Consider the following 21958-nt stretch of genomic DNA (forward strand, 5'->3'; position numbering starts at 1 on the left):
CGGTGTCATGTGACTTGTTAGTGTTACAAGGTCTCAGGTGTGAATGGGGAGCAGGTGTGTTAAATTTGGTGTCATCGCTCTCACACTCTCTCATACTGGTCACTGGAAGTTCAACATGGCACCTCATGGCAAAGAACTCTTTGAGGATCTGAAAAAAAGAATTGTTGCTCTACATAGAGATGGCCTAGGCTATAAGAAGATTGCCAAGACCCTGACACTGAGCTGCAGCATGGTGGCCAAGACCATACAGCGGTTTAACAGGACAGGTTCCACTGAGAACAGGCCTCGCCATGGCCGACCAAAGAAGTTGAGTGCCCGTGCTCAGCGTCATATCCAGCGTCATACGTCCGGCACAGAAGTGCGTGGCTACAATGTGGGGTGGCAGAAATAGGCTGCTAGCCAATAAGTGGAGAGGCAGCTCTTCACCATCCAGGAGAAGCTAGGAGAGTATAAAAGGGTGCATCCAGCCTGCAGAGGTTAGCAAAGTTTTCTACGCTTTGTCTCCTAACCCACAGCTCTCTTTCTCGCACACAGAGGCTGACAACGACGCCGACAAAGAAGACAATGCTCCCCGGCTGCACCATGCTCTCCACCTCAATGCTGCTGCAGCCTGAACGTGCCTTCCCATGCTGAAAAGCTCACACTGAGTTCCTACACACCTCAACCTCTCATTGCCTACCCATTTTCACTCACTTTAAATAAAAGAGCATGTTTTCCCCACGTCTGCCTCTTGTGTGTTCTGCCTTGCCTCAAACGCTGAGTAGCTACACTGGTGGAGAATGTGGTCATAGGAACACAGACCCAGCTACACCTCACCATGAACCCCATGCTACAGCACCTGTTGGAGACTAACATCCAGCAGCTGGACCCAGGTGCTGGCTCAGAGCCTCCGCACCGCTACCCAGGAACTATTGAACCTCAATATGAGGCCATGCTCTGCCGCCTCGGTTCCTCTCCCTCACCTAGGCAGGGAGGCCCAGCATCTGCTCACAAAACTCTGCAGCAACAATACATTACATTTACATTTATTAATTTAGCAGACGCTTTTATCAGAAGCGACTTACAAATGAGGAAATACAAGCAAAGCGATATATCAAGCAGAGAGAGATGATGTCGAAGCCTACATCCAGACCTTCGAGCGAATCGCCCTTCGTGAGCAGTGGGAGGAAGAGACCTGGGCCCAAGTCCTCACTCCATTTCTCTCGGGGGAGGCGCAGCGAGCCTACTACTCCCTCCCAGCGGTAGACGCAGTCGATTGCAAGACTCTGAAAGGAGAAATTCTTGCCCATTGTCGCCTGTCCCTTGTCAACGTGGTGGCAGAGCCCAGATGGACTCGCTGCTCCACATTGCTAAGCGGTGGCTACAGCCAGAACAGCACACTGCCAACGAGGTCCTCGAGCGGGTGGTAATGGACCATTTTCTGCGGGCTCTGAAGCCCAAAGAGCGGAAAGCCATGGGGATGACAGGTGCCAACAACCCCTGAGAGATGTTAGAGAGCCTCGAGTGAGCACTCGCCACCCTGGACATTGGCGGGGGTGAGCGGCGGGAGTTCAACCCAGGGCCCTGCCGTAAAGAATTTTCTATAATTCTACATAATATAAAAGTAGATAAAGATAACCGAAACAAATTGAGGAAAATTATCCAATATTACATATCTCTGAGTGGGTGGCAAAAGTATGTGAACCTTTGCTTTCAGTATCTGGTGTGATCCCTATGTGCAGCAATAACTGCAACTAAACATGTCCAGTATCTGTAGCTCAGTCCTATACATCAGCTTGGAGGAATTTTAACCCATTCCTTAGTACAGGACAGCTTCAACTCTGGGATGTTGGTGGGTTTCCTAACATGAACTGCTTGCTTCAGGTCCTTCCACAACATTTCTATTGCACTGAGGTCAGGACTTTGACTTGGCCATTCCAAAACATTAACTTTATTCATCTTTAACCATTCTTTGGTAGAATGACTTGTGTGCTTAGGGTCATTGTCTTGCTGCATGACCCAATTTTCTCTTGAGATTCAGTTCACAGACAGATGTCCTGACAATTTCCTTTAGAATTTGCTTGTGCACTTCAGAATTCATTGTTCCATCAATGATGGCAAGCCATCCTGGCCCAGATGCAGCAAAACAGTCCTAAACCATGATACTATCACCACCATGTTTCACAGATGGGATAAGGTTCTTATGCTGGAATGCAGTGTTTTCCTTTCTCCAAACATAATGCTTCTCATTCAAACCAAAAAGTTCTACGTTGGTCTCATCTGTCCACAAAACCTTTTTCCAATACCCTTCTGGCTTGTCCACATTATCTTCAACAAACTGCAGACGAGCAGCAATGTTCTTTTTGGAAAGCAGTGGCTTTCTGCTTTCAACCCTGTCATGCACACCATTGTTGTTCGGTGTTCTCCTGATGGTGTACTCATGAACTCATGTGAGAGCGGCCTTTAGTTTCTTAGAAGTAACCCTGGCTCCTTTGTGACCTCATGGACTATTACATGTCTTGCTCTTGGAGTGATCATTGTTGGTTGATCACCCCAAGGGAGGGTAACAATGGTCTTGAATTTCTTCCATTTGTACACAGTCTGTCTGACTGTGGATTGGTGGAGTCCAAACTCTTTATAGATTGTTTTGTAACCTTTTCCAGCCTCATGAGCTCCAACAACTCTTTTTCTGAGATCCTCAAAAATCTCATTTGTTTATCCCATGATACACATCCTCAAACTTGTGTTGTTATGATCAGACTTTGATAGATCTTTAAATAAAATAGCATGCTCACTCACACATGATTGTCATTCCATTGATTGAAAATACCTGACTCTAAATTCAATTTCAAATTAAACTGCTAATCCTAGAGGTTCCCGTACTATTGCCACTCACAGATATGCAATATTGGATAATTTTCGTCAATAAATAAATGACCAAGTATAATATTTTTGTCTCATTTGTTTAATTGGATTCTCTTTATCATCTTTTAGGACTTGTGTGAAAATCTAATGAGGTTTTAGGTCATATTTATGCAGATATATAGAAAATTCTAAAGGGTTCACAAACTTTCAAGCACCACTGTACATGTGTTCTGGCATGTAAAAGAGGCTAGAAGAAGAAAGGGAAAGATGGCTGTATGTCTGTATGCAGCAATATTTATTGCAAGTTGTGCGTCATACGTCACTTCATGATGTTGTTGAAAGGATGCGGCATGTGTGTGCACACGCACAATAAGGTATCCTGCCTGTTTCCCATTTGGCATACTTATACGATGTACTATAAGTGTGTACATTTTTTGTGAAGAAAAAGTACATGGGGTGAACTATGCAAAAGTGGGACCATTTGTGGTCGATTCACCATGACACAATGACAAAAGCTTTATAGTGATAGCCTTTGATTTTTTTTTTTTTTGTAAAGACACAACCCTCGTAAATGTAAATGTATTGAAAAAAAATATTTGATATAGCTTTAATGTGATAAAGATAGACATTTGAACACCCATAGGCACTGCTTTTCACTGAAATAGTATTTTCAGATAAAATCTGAAAGATCATCAGCAAAAGTGGGACAGGGATTTTAAGTTAATAAAAATATTTTTGATACAATTTAATTGTTACAAAAGACACAAACATACAATCATCCTTTTAAATGGTGGGCAACTCAGTTCTTACTGAAAAACTGCTTAACTGTGGAACTCAATAGGCCTTTTAAACAAAAGCATACAGTAATCCATTTTGTTGACTATGCTTTGAAAAATCATATCTCCATAAACACTGCTTGCAGAGAAATGCAGCAACATCTAAAATGACATCTTCTTCTGCTTTTGGATCATCACTGGAACCATATTTTGAGGTATAAAAATATGGCATATCTGAGGTGTTTGTGGTCATTCTGTTGTGTTTTTATTCCATTCTTGTTTTAATTTTTCAACATAAGTAAAGTGTTCTGGGCTTGTTAAAATGTATGATGGTGGTTGGCTCTGGGCTTCATGTCTCTTCCATTTTTTTTCCCTGACAACAAGGTCTTTGAATGATGCTGGTCAGAGGTAGTTGGCAAAGTGGAAAAGTGATGAAAAAAAAGTCAAATTAGGCTACTCTATCTGCCACAAGATTCCACACAATACCTTAATAATGTAAAATCAGAATACATAAAACATAATATGAATGTATAACTGTTTTATGACATGATTCATGACATGCTAGCTCAGAATAGTATGATAATGAATAATCATAATCCCTAATATTTGCTTTAAAAAGTGTCCCACATTACCTGAAAACTACCGTCCCACTTTATCTGAGACATTAGATAAAGTGGGACGGTCCTTAAAACACACATTCACAAAGAATTAAATGTGAATTTTGCAACAATACATAATTTTTGTAATTGATCATCCAAGAATCATTTAATAATACCTTTTTTTTTTTTTTTTTTTTTTTGATGATTTCTATTCTTTATAGAGGCTTATGTTTAAGAAGACCATTCTCATTTGTCAGTGGACTTACCAAGCTCTTTCTGATACCAGGTAGATTTTGAAACTGGACCATGCCCACTACAATGTTGTTGTTGTTGTTTTTTTTTTATGAATCTTTATTGATCACATATACACATATACACACATATGCACAGTGAAATTCTTTTCTTCGCATACCCCAGCATGTTAGGAAGCTGGGGTCAGAGTGCAGGGTCAGCCAAAATTTTTTTTTTTTTATCTCTGCTCTGTTATTAATAACTGTTGTTTAATTATTCAGTACATGCATGTATATTTGTAGTATATTTACAGCTATGTGATGGGTGACCAATGGATGGCAGTAGTCAGTTGGCAGAGAACCCCAGAGTAGACGGAAGAGAAGAGAAAAAGAAGAATTAGCAGTCGTTCACGCGATGTTTTACGAGACTATCTGTATTGTATTGTGCTGTGTGGTACGGAACTGTAGCAAATGGTGCTGGCTGAATAAAAAACCCCAACAAATTACACGCTTGTTATCTCCTTCAAGTGTGCTACGTCACCCTACTTTGAGGTGTGTAGTAAAGGAGTATGCAAGTACTGGGACATACTAACATCTCATGTAACTGAAGAGAACACTTCATTTCAATGTTTCTTCATTCATTATTCCTTATATAATTTATACCATATAGTCTAATTTAATTTATTTTTTCACATTTCATTTACACCTCTCTGAAATGCGTCAAAAAGCAAATTCCCTCGCGCAAGGAGTTGGAAAAAGTGTCCACGGCTCCACACTTCGAAAATCTACGGTAGACCATCCGGGTACCTTGGGGATACTCATTTCAACCTACTACAATTTGTCACGCACTAATTCTCAACTCGGATACTATTTAGTACGGATAGGGTGCGAACTGAGACGTAGCGCTGGTGAGTCTCACGCTCGCCGCTTCGTTCTTGTGTTCCTGCGCAAATGTGACGCAGATAGTGTTTTCACGAGCGCGAGTTTCCCCTGAGCCTATTTGTCATGCGCAAAAAAGCTCGCGCTTCCACTTCCGGGCAGAATCTCAGTCAGCCCTCTGTAAAATGGATCTGATGGGCTGTTGATTATGTTAGCTCTCACACGTGTTAGATTACTCGCGTATTTTGCCAGAGACTTCATTTGCATCGGCGTTTGAACTGAAGCGCGGTTTGAGTTCTGCTCGGTTGTTGGAGGATTTATTTCTGACTCTTTACGGGTCCGGGTACGCTTGTTAAAAAAGTCCCGCAGCATCTCTTGTGTTAACAATCGGTCAGCTAGCCGGCTAAAAGTACCGGGTAGCCACATAGCGCGGCTATACAGCCAGGTTTCCTTCGCTTTCACTTAGCAAGCAGCAGAGATCCGAGTGAAATGTGTGAAGGATCCATTGTGCACGGATACACAGCACACTTCTGAGACGTTTTAAATACTCTCTTCACCCTGTAACGGGTTTCATTTGTGCCGCTCGCTGTTTTTGAGCCATTTAACCTGATTGGTGTCTATAGGACAGCATGGGGGCGTACCTATCTAAGCCCAGTACGGAGAAAAGCACAGCCGACGGGGGAAACCAGAAACTGAGCTATGGATTCGCGGCCATGCAGGGATGGCGCGTTTCCATGGAGGTAAAAAAAATGTTTTAGCTTAGCCATCTGCTATTAGCTGCTCAGGATTGTTTATTGCTGGCTGTATAACTAGCACGCAGACGTTTATATGCCACGTGAATGTTTTGTAAAGTGAAGAGAGCGCTTCATGGTGTGTTTTGCGAAGTTGAAGATATATTCATTTTTAAATCTTCCCTGCAGTTTTGTGTACTGAAATAGAGCTGTGCGCAGGCAGTGTGCGCCAACAATGTGCAGCTTTTCGCGCCATTAGCTCGGTACTTGATGTACTTCATGGCGGTCTTCTGTGGCCTTTAACTTGACCTCTCCTTTATTTCCGTTCATGTTTTCAGGACGCTCACAATTGCATCCCAGAGTTGGACGAAGAGACGGCGATGTTCGCCGTGTATGATGGACATGGAGGTAAACATGACCGCTAATCAGACTTTAACCTGTAGCCATAGCTACTTTAATTAGTTTATCGAGAAATCCCACTAAACACTAACCTACAATAAGTTAGAGATAGTAGAAATATAGAATTTAGAGCTTCTGTACAAGTCAGACTTTAACGTAAACACAACAGAGAAGTGTATATATCCTGAGCTTTTCAGTGTGAATTTCTCGTTACTGCCAGGTGAAGAAGTTGCTTTGTACTGCTCCAAATATTTACCAGACATCATAAAAGAGCAGAAAGCATATAAGGATGGTAAACTGCAAAAGGTAAGCTGGACTGCACTTTATACAGACACAGACACGCGCTGAAGCAAACGTCCAAACACAGAATATCTTTGACCTCCTTTAAACGCTATAATCCTAACCAGCTAGGAATTCTACACCACCCAATATGAGGTCTTTCGACCCCAAAACTCTTTGTCACAAGCTTTAAATGTATTTAGGAAACCTATTGGAAATTTCCTCTCCAGCTGTGGAGTCCCAAACCCTCGCACCACCTTTGATGCATTTGAACACCGCGACATTCACCGTTGTGTTCTGGTTGCTAAACACAAAATGGTGGTTGCTTGGCTGTTGCAGTGGGTTGAACCTCAGGTCTTCTGACATCTCAAATTAGTTAATAAAATGTAAAGATTCATCAGTCACATACAGTCATTTCATATACCCCCGGTTTAGGGCTGTGCCATATCGTATTGTCCATGATATACCGGGACAATTCGTCGTCCCGCGATATTGACGATTTACTTGATGACGTGTTTTCGCACCTCAGTGTGGGCACGTGAACGAGAACAAGCATGGCGGAAGGCGGAGCGCAAACCCTAGACAAGGAAGAATTAACCCCCAAAAAAGGAACTTCCTCCGTAATATAGAAATAGTTTGGATGCAAACAAATGTTTGTGATTTTATAAAGTGTTTCAAAAACCCGTATCAATGAAGGGTGGAAACGCATCAAATTTGTTCCAACACCTCAAGCAAAATCACCAACGATTGTATGCTAATGTGACTTGAGGCCAAAAAGATAATGTTGAATGTTACTGTTTTCACATCTTCATTTATATCGTTACAGCGAAAAATTCCATTAAATACTGTGATATCGTTTTAAGTCTGTATTGCCCATCCCTACCCTGGTTGTTGGTTCATATACCATGAGTTGTTGTGGCATTGTGTCGTTCAGTTATAACATTAATATCTGACATGATGCCTTTGTTTAAAAGTTCCACTGCTTTTCCACAGGACAGTGCAGTTGGGCAATATGATATTTTTATCATAAGGCTTTGTTTGGGTGCATTTACAGCCATTACTGCAAACGTCAGACTTATGCTCAATAGGAGCTTCACTAACCACCACACAACCTCCAGAGAACATATCCTTTTACAACCCTGTATAACAATTACACAATTATACGGTGCTACTCAGCCAGAGTACAGAGAGAGAGGTCTGTATCATTCTGTACAAGATTTTGCAGAGTTTTTTTTTGTAATTGCTTGATTTTTCTGCAGCTTTATTCCAAATTTGTGATGCAACTTGCAGAGGTTTTTTTTAATGCCTTTTTTTTATTATTTATTATTATTATTTTTGCAATTTTGAACGGTCTTTCACAGTGATGTTTCTTGGGACTGCTGTATCCAGATTTGTAATTTCCTGATGGAAAAGCGCTATGAGAGAGAAGGGTGGATGACCATTTGATGATCTCTAGGGAGTGGTCATGTTGAACCTTAAAAATACATTGACTGTCTAATTTCTGTACTCACTGGTTGCAGGCACTGGAAGATGCTTTCCTGGCTATAGACAGCCTCATCACCTCAGCAGAGGTTATCAAGGAGCTTGTTCAGATCGCTGGCCGCCCACAAGAGGAGGCAGCACCAGAAAAAGTAGCATATGAAGATGATGGTGAGAATTTTTTCTAAATCACCTTACTATATGCAACGTTAAAGCTTGAGCCATAGCTCATTATGCTTTGTATCATCTCTCCGCTTAGTGGATAACGAGGAAACAGCTCTTCTGCATGAAGAGGCCACGATGACGATCGAGGAGCTGCTTGTCCGTTACGGGCAGAACCTGAATAAATCTTCCAAAAAGCCTGGACAGGATGCCCCAAAAGAGCTGGAAGACAAAGATAACGCCCATGCAGATAAAGGGATCAATGGTGAGACGGAATGTGGGGCGTCTGAAACAGACAGCAATGGAAAAGCAAAGTTGGAAGAGACAGCTGGAGGCTCTAAAATGAGGGCATGCAGGAGAGCGGCAGCCTCCTCTGGGAGCTCTGCAGCCGGACACTCTTCTGAAGGCGAGAAAGCAGGAGCCACAGCAGACGCTGGTCCTTCCTGTTCCTCCTCTGCAGCTCCCACCCCAGGAAGTGCCAAATCAAAATTCTTTGAAGACAGTGACGAGTCAGACGAAGGGGAGGATGAAGAGGAGGGCAGTGATGAAGAGGTGAGGAGGAGGGTATGTTTGAGTGTATGCATGAATGAAACTAGGTTTATTCTCTCAAGTCTTTGATGTGTGTGATATAAAATTACTGGAATAATAGGCTAATTCTTTTGCATTGGATAACGTTTATTTAAATTAACTCAGTAGCATCAACCATGTGCCAATATGGAGCAGAAAAGATGTGCAGAAGTAAATGAATAACATGCCTTTTTATTCCCTGTTCATGGTCTGCTAGGACTGCAGTGAGCAGGAAGGAGAGGACAGCAGTGAAAATGAAGAGGATGACACAGATGAGGAGGAGGAAGAGGACACAGATGAAGAAGAAGAAGAAATGTGTTTGCCTGGGATGGATGGGAAAGAAGAGGTAATTGTGCCAGTGTTTGAGTGGATCTATAAATGTTAATACAGATGTAAGGGGGGAAAAATCATTTTTCTAACTGCGCATGCAGTTGGATTTTATTTTTATTTGTCATATCTCTCCATTTTAAAAACTCCAGTTTGAAGAAGCTGGTGCTGTCTTCTGTCTTCTTTAATCTGATTGAATCTGATCAACTGCTAATCAAAGCATGTGGGGGATGAGGGGAAACAAAACATTTTCTTTCAGTAAATCTGTTTGCAAAGAATTGTGTACTAGTAATACTGCTTGTATGGCTGCATCAAGTTATCTTTAAGTAATTTGTTAAATGCCAACCATCAATACTGTCATTGTATAACCCATTACTGTAATTGAAAAAATGTTAATTTGGCATTCAGCCTGGTTGACAGAGGAAAGTTGTTGCTAGCAAACAGCAAAGTGTTGGTAGTAGCTGTATACTAACTTGTACAGATGATGTGAAATTGCTGGCTGTTGCCTGGAAGTTGCAGTTCAAAATCTGATGGCATACATTGGCACAAGACACGGTGTAGTAGCGGTAGGCTACCTGTTGTAGTCAGTGAAGTGTCGCACTGAGTTTTCGTCCTCTTGACAGATTTCCACTGATAAAGGTTTTCCAGCCAGATTAAAAAAAAAAAAGTCGGATATGTCCCATTTAGTCACACTCCTAGGAAGTTACTTTAAATTAAAAGTTGAAGGGAATGCACAATGATGTCTTTTATTATTATTTTTATTAACTTATTTATTTTTATTTTGTAATTGAAACCATCTAAACCAGTGGTTCTCTACCGGGGGGATGTGAGATGGAAAGGGGGGCGCATCATTTGGGTTCTCTATGTATTTTATTGCTTTTCAAATAGAATGTGTATAAATGAAAAACCCTGCGTTCCCTCTCCCTCTGTATTCTCTTTTTGCTGGGGAGAGGCAGAGCTCAGCTGCCTTTTATTTAGCTGTCATTGCAGACCAGTGTTGCCAACTTTTCAGACCCCTATAGCGGCTTTTTTTTTTTTTTTTTTTGGCTACAAAAAAAAGCACCTAGTGACTTTTTGGACAAACCTTAGCAACTTTCCAAATATCACCAGTACTGTCCTGCAAGCATGAGGTCTTGCTTTCCCGCAGGCCTCTCTGCGTCTGCTCTGTTCAGTGAGAGGCTGAGAGCCGGAGATTTAACAATGTCATGGATAATGAGACGCAGACCTTCCTCCCAATTTACATCATTCGTATGCGAATGTTTTTAGAACGCAAGACGAATGTAATTCAACATGTTTTACATGTAAAATAATCCACGTTATTCCAGTCTAGTTCTCTTGTTCAAAGTAGTGTTCAGAAACATTTTATGTTCCAAACCTATCCGTTAGATAGTTTTATAAAAATTGTTTTTTTTAAATCATAAGTTATGAAAAATAATTTTAAATGTTACAAAAGCAAAAAAAACATCTATCTATCAAAAACAGAAGATAGATAGATTTTATATAGAATAGTTCATCATTATACCTGGTCTCCTCCAATATTGGGGGGGCATGCCACATGATGGGGAAGGTTTGGGGGGGGCTTTAGTTACAAAAGGTTGAGAACCCCTGATCTAAACATTTGAGTAATTTGATTATTAATGCATTTGTTTTCATCGATGTATGATTATAAATAGGGATGCACCAATCAAACACCAATCCGATTCACTGATTATTTTAATGTTGAAAACGTGTTATTGACTGAACGACAGGGCAGTTTGGCCTGCTTATGGTGGGGGTGTTCAGTTTTAGTACTGACAGATGAGTTTGATACCTGCATTGTTTTGAAATGGGACCTAAAATGGGATTGGTTCATCATGTTTTCGATTTTCTTTTACTTGGTTTTTCAGCCTGGATCAGACAGCGGGACTACAGCTGTAGTGGCTCTGATCCGTGGTAAACAGCTGATAGTAGCTAATGCTGGAGACTCTCGCTGTGTCGTCTCAGAGAGGGGCAAAGCAGTGGACATGTCCTACGATCACAAACCAGAAGATGAACTGGAGCTGGCCAGAATAAAGAACGCAGGAGGCAAAGTGACCATGGACGGCCGTGTCAACGGTGGTCTAAACCTCTCCAGGGCCATTGGTGTGTACACGCTCTCCTGCTTCTTTTATTTATTTATTTACTTACTTTTTTAGATTTTTGTATTTTGATGTTGGTATGGAATAAAGGATTCCTTTGACTCTTTTCTTGGGTTTAGGGGACCACTTTTACAAGAGGAATAAGAACCTCCCGCCTGAGGAGCAGATGATTTCTGCTTTACCAGATGTCAAAGTACTGACTCTAAATGAAGAGCATGAATTCATGGTGGTTGCTTGTGATGGAATCTGGTGAGGATTATAAATGAAACTGCATAGCCCTTTAAAAGGTCACATTCTGCATAAAGTTTTCTCGTCTTTTGTTTAATTATTTTAGGGCTTGGGTTATCAAGGATCTAAGTAACGTATCCCAGTATGTAGTAGATTCACTCTGTGTATTAAAGTGAGTTACAGCAGCCAAGTTAGCTTTTCAAGATTCAGAAATTTTATTGAATGCCTGCCATAATTGCAACCTGATTAAAAGTGCACCAATCCCTTTCACCATTTCCCTCACTAGTGCTGTAAATGTCTTTTTAGTATTAATAAGCATGGGGCCAAACACGAGGTCAACATTTGTTGGCATTCACAGTGAATGTCCGATGTCCTGGCATATTAAATATGGCAGTGACGTCAGATTAATGGGCCATATTTCAAGCATATTTCTACCTCTGTAAAATAACCAACATGGTATTTATGCTTGTCACAAATGTGATTATTACAGGAATGTCATGAGTAGCCAGGAGGTTGTGGATTTTGTAAATGAGAAATTGAAAGCAGAAGGAAATGAAAACAAGCCGCTGTCTGCTGTTATTGAAGAGGTGAGCATGATTTGCTTTATTGTAAGGCTTTTTCTCAAACTAGTAAAGAAAATACAATAATCAGAAGAGCTCATTTTACCATAAGAAACAAATCATGAAAAGATTTGTGTTTATTTTATATATAAATAAATTCTCTGCTGGTCAGTTTATATTAGATAAAAAGGTGATCGAGTGATGGGATTAGTCAGTCTTATTTAGGACTCAAGTCAGCTATTATATTTAGAAATAAATACATGTATATGATTTCTTGATGCATTTAATTCATTCATCAATACAACCAAAAAACTTGGTGTTCATGCAGTCATATTTGTTTGAAACACTTGCTTGGGAATGTTTTTCCACTGCATGTGTCCACAGTTAAACATTAACTAATGGAAATGTGTTGGCATTCCAGCTGCTTGACCACTGCTTGGCACCAGACACATCTGGGGATGGCACAGGGTGTGACAACATGACTTGTATGATCGTCAGATTCAGCCCCCACACCGGTACCTACATGGACGAGAACACCAAGAAACGCAAGCCGGAGGAGCAAGTGTCTGAGGAGAACGGCAACGACAGCAAAAAATCCAAAACAGAATAGAGCTACCATCAGTGGTCACTATACACTTTTAACACTCTTCCGATGAAGTCGAATCAGACATTGGTTTTCTCACAACTCTACTACACCTTTTTTATGGATGACTCCCCATGAAAATGTTTTAGTTTGAAATAATTTGAAGATGCAAGAAAATTGAACTGTACACCAACCATTTGTCCACATTTCTTGTAAAGAATTGGTTTAGAGGCCCTCATTAACATATCTACATGAATGAGTGGAGCTGTCACCCAAAGGACAGCAGTCACATCAATTAAAATTTGTGAACTTTTATGTGCTCATACCCTTGTACATAATTTTCCAGGAACTTTTTTTTTTTTTCTTCCTCATGAGTATCTGTAACTTTCTGAACACCAATGTAATTGTATTCAAATACTTTTTTTTTTTTTTTTTTTTTGTAAATTATGTGATTGTTTTAAATCTGGAAGTAAAAACAAGCAGCTTTGCAAAAGCCATTTAACTTTCCTGATAAGAAGGGATAAAATCAAAGACATGCAATCTAAATTTGAAACATTAATATCATTCCTTTGCTTTTGGTATGTGTCAACAAATAATTTGTATTTTATCCGTCTTCTTGAGGCTCAAAGTGTAATGATTGGTTTTTCAGTTGTGGATGTGCAAACTACATGCAATGGATGAGGGTGACTTGATGTCTGCAGAGGTTCAGTAGTGCAGCTGTAAGGTTGGAGCCCTCAGTGAGAGCCAGTCATCTACATATGTCTTCTGTCTCCCTCATGCAGCTCAATAAGGTTTCTATACATGGAATTTTGGAAAATATATTTTGGTACTTTTTAGCATCTTTGGGAGTTCTCTGAGACAGTGAACATTTGCTTAGGCTGACATTTTCCTGAAACAATAAACAAGTGGAGACAAACTAGTCACATGCTTTTCTTTACTCTATCAAAAAGACTGGGCAAATCTATACTCAATAGGGTGTGAGACTACTGATTATAGACCTAGATAGTATTCTGCTGATCTGTTGCTTGTTTTAAACATGGTCAAACCTCTTAGTGGGAATAACAAAATTCTTCCCTATGAAAAAATTTGAAAAAGGAGGACAGGGTTAAATGTCAATGCATGTGTGTGTCAGCAGTTACACTTTATAATACAAAATACCTACTTTAGGTTCACTATCACAATATATAAACGGGTAACAAATTTAAATATTTGTGGCTGTTAAGTTGAGAAGGTCATTTTGCTGACATGGTTTGGGTCCACTCTTCCCTTTAGATGGAAGGCAAATCAGTACAATGTGATCATGTCTATGATGAACATTTTCTATCCTCATGGGAACAGTCTCTTCTAAGGACTTACTTAATGGTTTGATGAATATGAAATGGTGTAAATCCAAGGCAATCTGGTGACCCAGCATCTCACTGAGATGCTGTTACTTTTTACTTTAATATTAGTATTTGTTTTAAGAAATAGTAATGCACTTATATGCCACAAAAGTGCATAGTGCTGAAAAGCCTTACGGAGTGAACCCATTTTCAATACAGATGAAGAAAAGTCCTTATTACGTCGTGTTGTCAATGGCAATGTTTACATGCAAATCAATATTCCGATTAGCAATGAGTCATGTAAACTGCAGTCCGATTGCCCGATTCAGATAAGGACAATATTCTGATACCCCAAATTCTGAATATGCCTGTTTTAATCTGAAATGTGCCGAATCTAAACACCTTTTTTCAGAAAATCCACTGAAAGGAGATATATGTGCATGCTCAGTCCGCAAGGAATTGTGGGTTCTAACAGACGCTTAGCTGTAGGAAAGAAGCATGACAGCAACCCGAATATAGACCTTAAATGGAATTTGATGTGCATGTAAACATAGACAATGTTATAATTAACACTTGTCGAACTGCTTATTGCTGAAAGTATAGATAGGTTGTACATTATGCAGTAATGCAATGAATAAATGTATGAATCTGATAAATGGCCAGTGGCACAATGCTTTGGTAAGTGTTTTTCAGCATTACTATTTTAGTAAGTAAACGAGTTGAGCACATAGTTTAACTGTTTGAAAAACGCTAAAATTCCCTGCCGTTTACCCAGGAGGTTGGAGTGGAGAACAAAAAAAAAAGAATTATCACCAGAGTGGTGCTCGTTTAAACATTCCCTCCCAGCAGTATGACTCTGCCATCTGTTGAAACATATAAGGCATTAAATATACACATATAAAAAGGTGTTTGGCATAGACGTGCTGAATCAAATGTGAACTGCCAAAATAAGTGGTATGTTGGTACAGGAAACACCACTCACCTGCATTCTTTTGTGTAGGAATATCAGCTTCTGGTTCAACAGTTCAACGTCCTGCAAAGAAAGGTGTTAGACTAGTATTAAGGATGTCATTATTTGTTTCTGAAATTAAGAAGTTCAGGTTAATTCAGTAATGTTCAGTGGTGAGCTTCTTTTACCTTCACCATCTTCTCATTCTGCTTTTGCTTGATTTGAGGCAGGAGTTCTTCCAGTCTTTCAATCTAAAATGAAAGCATTCGTGATACAATCAAGCTGCAAAATATCTGTACTGCACCATGTGTACTTATATAGAGTGAATGGAGATTTGGGTAGTAAAGATAATGTAATGTTTTCCCCCATTATGTAGTAAGTAATTGTGACAATAGCGCACTCACCCTTCTCACAATACTCTGTAGTCTTGACTTGAAGCTTCTACTTATCACCGTCATGGCAATGTCTCTGGATTTTGCGTTAACTTCATTTATACAGAGACAAACAAAACAGGTTTTACGAAAACACATTTCATTTTCACAACTTATAACTCAAACGCAGCAAAACCTTTATGAGAAATCATACCATGCTGAAAATATCTTGTCACCTCCAAGACATAAGGCCTAAGAGACAAAATCTTATTAAATGAAACTGATAAATGACCTTGTACATTATAGGTAATTTAATACAGCATGTTGAAACAGGAAAAGTCATATTCTTTATCTTGCACACAGACTAAGCACTGTTAAGTACTGTTAGAACAGTGGGGTTGTGTACCTGAATGAGAGACATTATACATTCTTTAAGACTATGCATGTTTAAATCCTAATGGATAAAATGCAAATAGAAAAAAAATGCTTAGTTCTTTTTTTTTTTTTTGGTGTAAATATTTTTGGAACTTACATTTGTTTGGTGTTCACTGGTATGCTGCCATTCAAAGGGATTAAAAATCCGTGACTGTTTCGTATCTATGATGAGACATTTTATTCTTTCATCAGAATTTCATACACAATTACTTTGTAAGCTTATACAATACTATTAAAAATAAGAGGCTTTTGTTAACCAGTTTATATTAATCAGTACTCATCAGACACATCATGTCTATATAAATACCTTGAAGGTGACCTGAGCAACCTCCAATCTGAAAGAATGAGCTACAATCTTTGAAGAAATGGAAAAACAGATTACTTCAGCAGTCTTAGACACGAAGAAGAAGAAGAAGAAGAAGAAGCATACCTGTTTCACTGTGGCCATTTTTGTCCCTCTGGGAATGTGAACTTCTCTCAGAGCTATAACTCTGTCATCTACCAAAAAAAAAAAAACAAAGAAAAAAAAAAACAACAGTCATCACTCACTACTGCAGAAAACTCAATGTCTAGCTCAGAGGTTCTCAACCTTTTGTAACTAAAGACACTCCCCCACCCCCAAGCCTTCCCTTTCATGTGGCACGCACCCCCCCTCCCCCCCAGCCTTCCCTTTCATGTGGCACGCACCCCCCCCCCCCCCCCCATCCTGGAGGAGACCACGTATAATGATTATCTATTCTATATAAAATTTATCTATATATAACCTAATCTAGAATGAATGGATGGATGGATGGATATGAATGATGTAAATATGGACAAAGGATAATGGAAATGGATATTATCCATGAGGTTGTTAAATCTCCGGCTCTCAGCCTCTCACTGAACAGAGCAGACGCAGAGAGAGGTGAGAGTGCAGCGGGAAAGCAACACCTCACGCTTAAAGGACAGTACTGGCAACACTTGGAAGTTTCTACCGTTTGTCCAAAAAGTCACTAGATTTGTTACTAGCCGCTTTTCTTTTTCTGAAAGAAAAAAAAAAAAAAAAGGGACTAAAGGGGTCTGAAAAGTCGCGAAGTTGGCAACCTGGTCTGCACTGACAACTAGATAAAAGGCAGACTAAGCTCCGCCTCTCACCAGGAAAGAGAAAATGCAGAGGGAGAGAGAACGCAGGGTTTTATTTGAAAAGCAATCAAATACACCGAGAACCCAAATGATGCCCTGTCTGTGTTTATTTATTGAAAACAATTTGTGCCCCACCCTGTTGAGAACCACTGATCTAGCTTTATTGCACTGATTTATGCGTATCATTAATTCAAGGCCATTAAATGAAGAAAAGAAAAAAAGAAATCCTCGCTAACTAACCTAAGCTGCACAGCTCACTTGTATTGTTGCCTCTTTGTCAGCTGCACCTGTCAATAGTTGAGTGCTCTTTAAGCCTCTTTCAGCCACTGCTAGCGTCCAACATTGAGACAAGAATATATTTTATAGCTCAACTAGTTATTGAAGTGAGTCGATACAGCACAGAGACATAAATAAAAGCGTCATTTTGAACTCATCTACCAAGCATAGACTGGGTGTTGCTATGGTAACCAAGATGCTCAGGCACAAGCGTCCTCCCTTATCAATCAAACTGAGAAAAATGTTTAATAATAATAACAATAATTATAAATAACACAATTACTGGAAAGCATTACAAACCATTAAGGTCAAGCCTCTTCAATGCAATCCATACTGCCACATGTGCATTTTCCACATGAGCCACTGGACCACTCATATCTGCAGACTGATCTCAGACTGAATCAGCAGGGCAGCAGTGTGAACTCGATAACAGAGGATCTGCTAAGCGGAAGTACATCTTCTCTCAAAATTAAAGTGTAAAAAAAGAGTAAATAATAAATAAAAATTAAAATAAAAAAATATTTATCAATTTTAATATGTATTTATATAAATTATATATAATATAATTTATAAATCTATATTTTTTATTTGTTTATTTATTTATTTTAACCTTTTACGCTTTTATTTTGATGGGGAGATGCGTATGTGCGGCTCAAAAAATAAATATTTTTGTGAAAACACAAACAGGCTATGGAAGTCTATTCATTTACAGACTCCCAGAAAATATGTAAATTCAGAAAACATATAAAAACCACAACACCACCAAACAAACGAACAAAAAAACTCTATTGTCAAAGTAACTTTGGCAACATTTACTTACAGCATCCATAATCATATTACACAGGGATCCTAATGTAAACAAAAATATCTATGATCAACTTTCTTTCTTTTTTTTTAATCAGCAAAATATTTAGATTATTGGGACAGTTAAAAAAAAAAGACAGACAGACAAATTGATAGATAAAGAGATAAATAGATAGAATAAACAAACTAACAAAAAAATAAATTCGGAAATACCTTGGTATTTTACTAGGAAAGGACAAGACATTGGTCAGTGTAAACTCGTAATGTTTCGCTATATTTCATTGTAGAAAAGTTGTGCAAAATATTAAAATGTCCAAATTAGAACATTTTGTAAACAACAAAATCTCACTGAGAAAATATTTTATAGCGGTTTCGTTAAATAACTGATTGCAGTATGAGTGTTGCTGCTGACTTCACACACACACACACACACACACAGAGTGTGTATTAACGTGATAAAGAGAAGCAGACACGAGCTGTTGTACACTGCAGTACTGTATTTACTGTAAAGGAAGCTCTCTGCACTTATTCTGAACAGAACAGTAAGAACTACTGAAAGCTCAGACATTTCAGTATGAATGAGACAGAAGGACTGCGCTTCAGGAAGCTGAATAGACCTCAGATTTTAACAGACGATTCGCGTGAACCTCAGAACAAAAGCACGAGGTGAGCCGGTTGCTAGCTTTACTATTAAAGTAGTTAGATATTTTTTTCTTTGTCTTAAGCTAGAGTTAAAACCCTAAAGGTGATTGGAATTGGTTTACATATGTTACCATTGTAGAGAAGGAATAAAACGTCCAGCTAAGAAAGTTCAACGTCTACATTTACTATCTGTATATAGTTTACATTTACTGTCTGTATATAGTTTACATTTACTATCTGTATATAGTTTACATTTACTATCTGTATATAGTTTACATTTACTGTCTGTATATAGCTTACATTTACTATCTGTATATAGTTTACATTTACTAACTGTATATAGTTTACATTTACTAACTGTATATAGTTTACATTTACTATCTGTATATAATATACATTTGCTAGCTGTATATAGTTTACATTTATTAGCTGTATATAGTTTATATTTATTAGCTGTATATAGTTTACATTTACTATCTGTATATAGTTTACATTTACTATCTGTATATAGTTTACATTTACTAGCTGTATATTTTACATTTACTAGCTGTATATAGTTTACATTTACTGTCTGTATATAGTTTACATTTACTATCTGTATATAATTTACATTTGCTAGCTGTATATAGTTTACATTTATTAGCTGTATATAGTTTACATTTACTATCTGTATATAGTTTACATTTACTAGCTGTATGTATTTGGGTTCATAGTTGTTTGACTATTTTGTAGGAACTTGTTTCTTTTACTAACTCTACGGTTATTAGTTAGGACGAGAATCTTCTTCAGATGATCAGATGATGGAAGATCTTGGAGCAGTGTGTTAGCTCACTTCATCACACACACACGCATACACACACATTGAGGGAATATCTTGAGAAGCTCTGTCAAAGGCACACTGAAGCTGTTCTGGCAGCTCATTTCAGCTCCCAAGTCATTGCTAGGAGATCTGATTGTTCGTGTTTTCAATCTAGGTCATATATCATATTATATATAATTCTAATTGTTTAAGTGCATACATCATATAAATTTCAGCACGTACAGTGGGAAGGTTTTCCGTGTCACTCTGCTGTCTCTGGCTGTGTTCCTGATTCTCCCAGTCCTGGTGGTCACTTTTCTCCTGGACTCCCCCATTCAGCCAGAAGCATTCAGGTATACTATGAAGTTAATGGAGATGAATTCAGAAAATACATACACATTTGTTTTTGTTTGTTTGTTTGTTTTTAGTTTCACATGGCTTGGAGCCCTGCTGAAAATAAACCCCAATAGAAACCCTCGTAGAATTTGTAATGGTTTTAATGGTTATAATTGGAATTGTATTGGTTTTAATGGATACTGTAATGGTCCCTCTGGGTCTCTACTGGTAATTTGTTGCCTTCTATTGGTGGTATGTTTTGTCTAGTGGAAACCATTAAGGACCAGTAATGTTAATGGTCTGTAATGATATTTGTATTGAAAACCATTAGCATTTCTGTGATGGTTTCTATTGTCTTTTTCAGCGGGGAGGAAGCACATGCTATCCTCCTTGGATAGTTGCTGCCATATGGTAGGCAAGAGCTAGCTAGTGGGAGATTATTGTCAAACAAATTGAGGAGGAATTTGGTTAAAACTAAAGTAGGGAAATCATCAAATTGTGCTGTATGTGCAAGGTCTTACTCATCATGCTGTCATTTCAGCTCTGTTCTGTTATATGCTTATATGTAGGACTTGACATGATCAGTCATGTTCAGAAATGTCACATAAGCAATAACTTGTAATGTTTCCTTGACTTTTGTTTGGTTCTTTGTGGGTGTTTAGCAAAGAGAGTTTTTTCATTTTCAAAAGACTGAATCAGTTGTTTAAACTTTTCTTTAATGCACTGACATGTTTTGGATGTTTCAAAATGTCAAACTGCACAGTTTCAGAGTACTTCCTCCATTTAATAATGCACCATATTTAAACGTGTCTGACCGGCTTTCTATTTGATCACTGTAGTACTTAAGATGCACATTTTCCCTATACATGCATTTCAGAGCTTAGATATGGTTCTTTGCTTTTAATAGATGACATTTAATGTAGTAAATGAATCTTTTTTTCTGTGATAGTCTAGAGCTTCCTGCATTAACTGCCTCATACTGCTTGTTTTCTGGCTGAACCCCAGAAGCACTGCTGCATATTTATGTCAGAACGATCTACATTCATCTCTCAGTTCTGTGTCAGTGCTTAATGATTGATCTTGTTCCTGCTCCTGTTGGACACTGCAGTATGCCTCCACCAATGTTATTGCTTGTGCTGGGAATTGTTTTCCCCAAGAAACCAAGCCTTAACTAATGTTCTCTCCTTTTTATGCACTTTATGTTTTGTTTTGTTTGTTTGTTGTTTTTAAATAGTCTCAATGAACCACCGCTCATGACTGGTTGCTTTGAACCCAACCTAAAGCTTAGACAAGCAGAAAGACTGTTTGAGGACCAGCTCATTGGCCCTGAATCCATTGCTAATATTGGAGGTCAGTACAGTGTGATCTGTCATTCATTGTCTATCACCCATTTTGTCCTTGTGTAAGGAGCAGTGCTACATTAGTAGTAACAGCCAAGTGGGGCAGAGGTCTCCTGCCTGTGATGTCTGTCTGGTTAAACTATAATGTCTCATTCTTTGGCAGGCTGTTTTGTCTGTATTTTTACTGCTTGTATTCAGTCATATACTCATGTCTAATGTTTTTTTTCTTGAATGACCGTTTTTAATGTTCAACGTTTTACAGCAGATTTTTTCCCCTTGCAGATATTCTGTACACTGGTACTGCAGATGGAAGGATTGTGAAAATTGATGGGAGGAAAATCAATGTTGTGGCAACTCTGGGCAAGCCTCCATGTGGTAAGCGAAAAGGACAAATTTAACTGTTTCCTCACTGGCCGCGTTGCAACATTTTACTATGGCGCAAGTCTTTGTCAATAGATCTGAGATTGTTAATGGACAATTTCCAACTGATACAGCATAGAGAAATTATTTGTCATTCACTGTCATAATTAGATTTCTCACTCACACTCCTAAAATGAATCACTTTTTTTTTGGTTAATAAGTTTGAAGGTTGTTTGTCCTGAAAGGTAGGTCCTTGAGGATGCATGTCTGTTTTCTCATGCCTGTAATGTCATGTGAGATTGAGAGCTACTATAAAATATAAATACTGTAAAATATTGAGATCCTTACCAAAACACAAGGATCATAACCAAATAAGAATAAATTATGTAAATTGAACAGATAATGTTTTTTAAACAGAAACAAATATTGATATAAATAGGAA

General features: G+C 38.7%; 3 protein-coding genes across 5 annotated transcripts in view; 2 read left to right on the forward strand and 1 right to left on the reverse strand.

Annotated features, from left to right (window-relative positions):
- Positions 1-3788: 3788 nt before the first annotated feature.
- On the forward strand, positions 3789-13992 carry ppm1g (protein phosphatase, Mg2+/Mn2+ dependent, 1G). The gene is made up of 10 exons (XM_053620735.1): positions 3789-6068; positions 6398-6467; positions 6679-6764; positions 8258-8387; positions 8476-8930; positions 9163-9291; positions 11159-11393; positions 11509-11638; positions 12108-12204; positions 12599-13992. Exons 1-10 carry the CDS (start codon positions 5958-5960, stop codon positions 12785-12787), a joined length of 1632 nt encoding a protein of 543 aa, XP_053476710.1. The 5' UTR covers positions 3789-5957; the 3' UTR covers positions 12788-13992.
- A 135-nt stretch (positions 13993-14127) lies between these two features.
- On the reverse strand, positions 14128-18363 carry si:zfos-1056e6.1 (uncharacterized protein LOC107988029 homolog). 3 transcript variants are annotated; one of them, XM_053620739.1, is made up of 10 exons: positions 18253-18363; positions 17536-17692; positions 16268-16335; positions 16145-16192; positions 15935-15999; positions 15617-15654; positions 15436-15515; positions 15220-15282; positions 15065-15115; positions 14128-14945 (listed from the first exon to the last, which is right to left on the reverse strand). In XM_053620739.1, exons 2-10 carry the CDS (start codon positions 17609-17611, stop codon positions 14892-14894), a joined length of 543 nt encoding a protein of 180 aa, XP_053476714.1. In that variant the 5' UTR covers positions 17612-17692; positions 18253-18363; the 3' UTR covers positions 14128-14891. The 3 variants fall into 3 exon arrangements, with proteins under 3 accessions (XP_053476714.1, XP_053476715.1, XP_053476713.1); XM_053620740.1 differs by lacking the exon at positions 18253-18363 and adding an exon at positions 17200-17288 and having other exon boundaries at positions 16145-16335; positions 17536-17597; XM_053620738.1 differs by lacking the exon at positions 18253-18363 and having other exon boundaries at positions 16145-16335; positions 17536-17697.
- A 121-nt stretch (positions 18364-18484) lies between these two features.
- apmap (adipocyte plasma membrane associated protein) overlaps positions 18485-21958 on the forward strand; it is a 13670-nt gene continuing 10196 nt past the window's right edge. The window contains exons 1-4 of the mRNA XM_053620736.1: positions 18485-18705; positions 19717-19833; positions 21051-21166; positions 21439-21531. Of these exons, the coding sequence (XP_053476711.1) occupies positions 18614-18705; positions 19717-19833; positions 21051-21166; positions 21439-21531 (418 nt within the window). The 5' untranslated portion in view covers positions 18485-18613. The remainder of the gene's footprint in view (positions 18706-19716; positions 19834-21050; positions 21167-21438; positions 21532-21958) is intronic.

This window comes from Ictalurus furcatus, chromosome 3 (assembly GCF_023375685.1).
Source record: "Ictalurus furcatus strain D&B chromosome 3, Billie_1.0, whole genome shotgun sequence".
Taxonomy (NCBI): Eukaryota; Metazoa; Chordata; class Actinopteri; order Siluriformes; family Ictaluridae; genus Ictalurus; species Ictalurus furcatus.

Excerpts from the sequence above, each read along its gene's own strand:
- ppm1g (XM_053620735.1), top strand. The coding sequence starts at position 5,958 with ATGGGGGCGTACCTATCTAAGCCCAGTACGGAGAAAAGCACAGCCGAC. Across the intron at positions 6,069-6,397 it reads GATGGCGCGTTTCCATGGAG|GACGCTCACAATTGCATCCC; the intron begins GTAAAAAAAATG and ends TCATGTTTTCAG. Across the intron at positions 6,468-6,678 it reads CGTGTATGATGGACATGGAG|GTGAAGAAGTTGCTTTGTAC; the intron begins GTAAACATGACC and ends CGTTACTGCCAG.
- si:zfos-1056e6.1 (XM_053620738.1), bottom strand. The coding sequence starts at position 17,611 with ATGAGTGGTCCAGTGGCTCATGTGGAAAATGCACATGTGGCAGTATGG. Across the intron at positions 16,000-16,144 it reads TTGCTCAGGTCACCTTCAAG|ATACGAAACAGTCACGGATT; the intron begins GTATTTATATAG and ends GTCTCATCATAG. Across the intron at positions 15,516-15,616 it reads GACAAGATATTTTCAGCATG|TTAACGCAAAATCCAGAGAC; the intron begins GTATGATTTCTC and ends GTATAAATGAAG.